Source organism: Anarrhichthys ocellatus, unplaced genomic scaffold (assembly GCF_004355925.1).
Source record: "Anarrhichthys ocellatus isolate YVR2014 unplaced genomic scaffold, GSC_Weel_1.0 scaffold24, whole genome shotgun sequence".
Lineage (NCBI taxonomy): Eukaryota > Metazoa > Chordata > Actinopteri > Perciformes > Anarhichadidae > Anarrhichthys > Anarrhichthys ocellatus.
The window spans coordinates 7,954,997-7,957,295 of record NW_022280054.1 but is presented as its reverse complement, the minus strand read 5'-3'; the positions used below and the strand labels follow the sequence as shown (position 1 = coordinate 7,957,295).

At 44.8% G+C, this 2,299-nt stretch overlaps 1 protein-coding gene across 4 annotated transcripts in view; it reads left to right on the top strand.

The window, feature by feature from the left end:
- Positions 1-2,299, top strand: part of LOC116390705 (clathrin heavy chain 1) — a 23,877-nt gene that overhangs the window by 14,509 nt on the left and 7,069 nt on the right. For all 4 annotated transcript variants that reach the window (XM_031860643.1, XM_031860642.1, XM_031860645.1 and 1 more), the window contains 6 exons: positions 55-219; positions 418-525; positions 1,015-1,182; positions 1,415-1,564; positions 1,746-1,877; positions 2,017-2,127. In XM_031860643.1, coding sequence (XP_031716503.1) covers positions 55-219; positions 418-525; positions 1,015-1,182; positions 1,415-1,564; positions 1,746-1,877; positions 2,017-2,127 — 834 coding nt within the window. The remainder of the gene's footprint in view (positions 1-54; positions 220-417; positions 526-1,014; positions 1,183-1,414; positions 1,565-1,745; positions 1,878-2,016; positions 2,128-2,299) is intronic.

The following is a 2,299-nucleotide window of genomic DNA, read 5'->3' as shown; positions in this document are numbered from 1 at the left end:
TTTGTGTCTTTTGCCCTCCCCCCCCCTCGATCACCCACCTGAAGAAATCTTCAGGTGGGTGATCGATGCTATGATGACAAGATGTACGACGCAGCCAAACTGCTTTACAACAACGTGTCCAACTTTGGCCGTCTGGCCTCCACTCTGGTGCACCTGGGAGAGTATCAAGCAGCTGTGGACGGAGCTCGCAAGGCCAACAGCACTCGCACCTGGAAGGAGGTGAGGAATGACGACACACTTTCATTTTTAACTCTTTACAGAGCAAAAGTCCTTTGAAGAGTAAAGAGTCAGATGTTGCACGTTAGACTGAGTTCAAGCAAAACACTAAGCCCTCCTGTAGTAAAGAAGACGTACTGTGATTAATGTGCTGTCCACAAGCCTACATTAAACACTTTGTTTGGTTTGATTCTCTTCCAGGTGTGCTTTGCGTGTGTAGATGGGAAAGAGTTCCGTCTTGCCCAAATGTGTGGGCTGCATATTGTCGTCCACGCCGATGAACTGGAGGAACTCATCAACTACTACCAGGTAACCGGTGTCGATGTAAAACTCACTGCTATACTGATGAATGTTGTGTAACTACTGAGTACACTATCTGGAACCAGATACAGTGCACAGGACAGTGGGGTTTTCGGTTGCCCTCGTCTCTAACAAATGTCAAAGCTTACAGATGGCATTTCTTTTTATAGCAGTAAATCTGAGTTTTTTTTGGTGCTGTTTCAGCCGAACCTGCCATTTCTTGGCTCAGGTGAGATGTTTAACCCAAGCTCTCAACATCTGTTAAATTCAGAGCATATCTATTGCCTCCACACGGCTCTCAGCATTGTGACGGCTGAGCCGGCGGCTCGCAGCTAACAGTGCAAACAATGGCAACAGTGCTGACGTAACCGTGTTTACCATAAACTCTATTAATGCTTTGAATGTCGTATAGAGAAGATATTTCCAGCATATATTTTGTTTGTGTTACTGGTTTAAAGGGTTACAGTTAGTGTCATTAAGTCCGTCTGTACCCTCCAGGACCGCGGCTACTTCGAGGAGCTGATCACCATGCTGGAGGCCGCCCTGGGTCTGGAGCGCGCTCACATGGGCATGTTCACTGAGCTGGCCATCCTCTACTCCAAATTCAAACCCCAGAAGATGAGGGAGCACCTGGAGCTCTTCTGGTCCCGCGTCAACATTCCAAAGGTAGGCGAGGGGAACGACTGCAACATCTTCAAATAAAAAGTGTTTTACTGTCATTTATGTAGCATCCCCTGATACTCTTTTGTAGAAGCATGGCTTGTTTCGTAGTCTTTATGGCGACTGCTAGATTTGATCCGGTCTTATTGGCCCCTCTCTGCATGGGCTGTTAAAATAGTTCCTGATTTGTTTAATTTGAATATGAGTTCATGCGCTAACCTGTGTGTGTGTGTAACAGGTTCTCAGGGCAGCAGAGCAGGCCCACCTCTGGGGGGAGCTGGTGTTCCTCTACGACAAGTACGAGGAGTACGACAACGCCATCATCACCATGATGAACCACCCATCTGATGCCTGGAAGGAGGGCCAGTTCAAAGACATTGTCACCAAGGTAAAAAAAAAAAGAAATCTGAAGAACTTATACTGTTATTTTAATTGTTAATTATTGATAAGTGATGCTAGTAACAAGTTATATTGTTACCAACAGTGGCAAAGCCCAATACTGAGCTGTTATTGAGGTAGAAATAATGTGTAGCTGTTCAACTTCAGTGTATGTGCTCTTTTCATTGTAGGTGGCCAATGTGGAGTTGTACTACAAGGCCGTCCAGTACTATCTGGAGTTCAAACCATTGTTACTGAACGACCTGCTCATCGTCCTTTCTCCAAGACTTGACCACTCACGCGCTGTCAACTACTTCAGCAAGGTCCTGGGCCATTATTGCTTTTAAAGTTACGAGTGACTGTTCCCCATTGAAGTAGTTCATTGGTTGGTGGAGAATGATGTGTGATGGTGACCTAAAAATAAATGGACAAGGATGATAAATGTTCTGTTTCTCTGTTCAGGTGAAACAGCTGCCTCTGATTAAGCCTTACCTAAGGTCTGTCCAGAATCACAACAACAAGTCAGTCAATGAGGCACTGAACAACCTCTTCATTGTTGAGGAAGACTATGCGGTATGATGTTTTAATATTGTACACTGTGCATCCAGATAGTATGATCATCTATGTTTCAGATGTTTACATGTTGGTTATGGTGAGAAATAGTTAGAATTTGTTACTTTGAGTCGCAGTTAATTTTTCACCGGCAGGATAAATGTTTTCCTGCAGTTGCATCGTGTAATCTCCC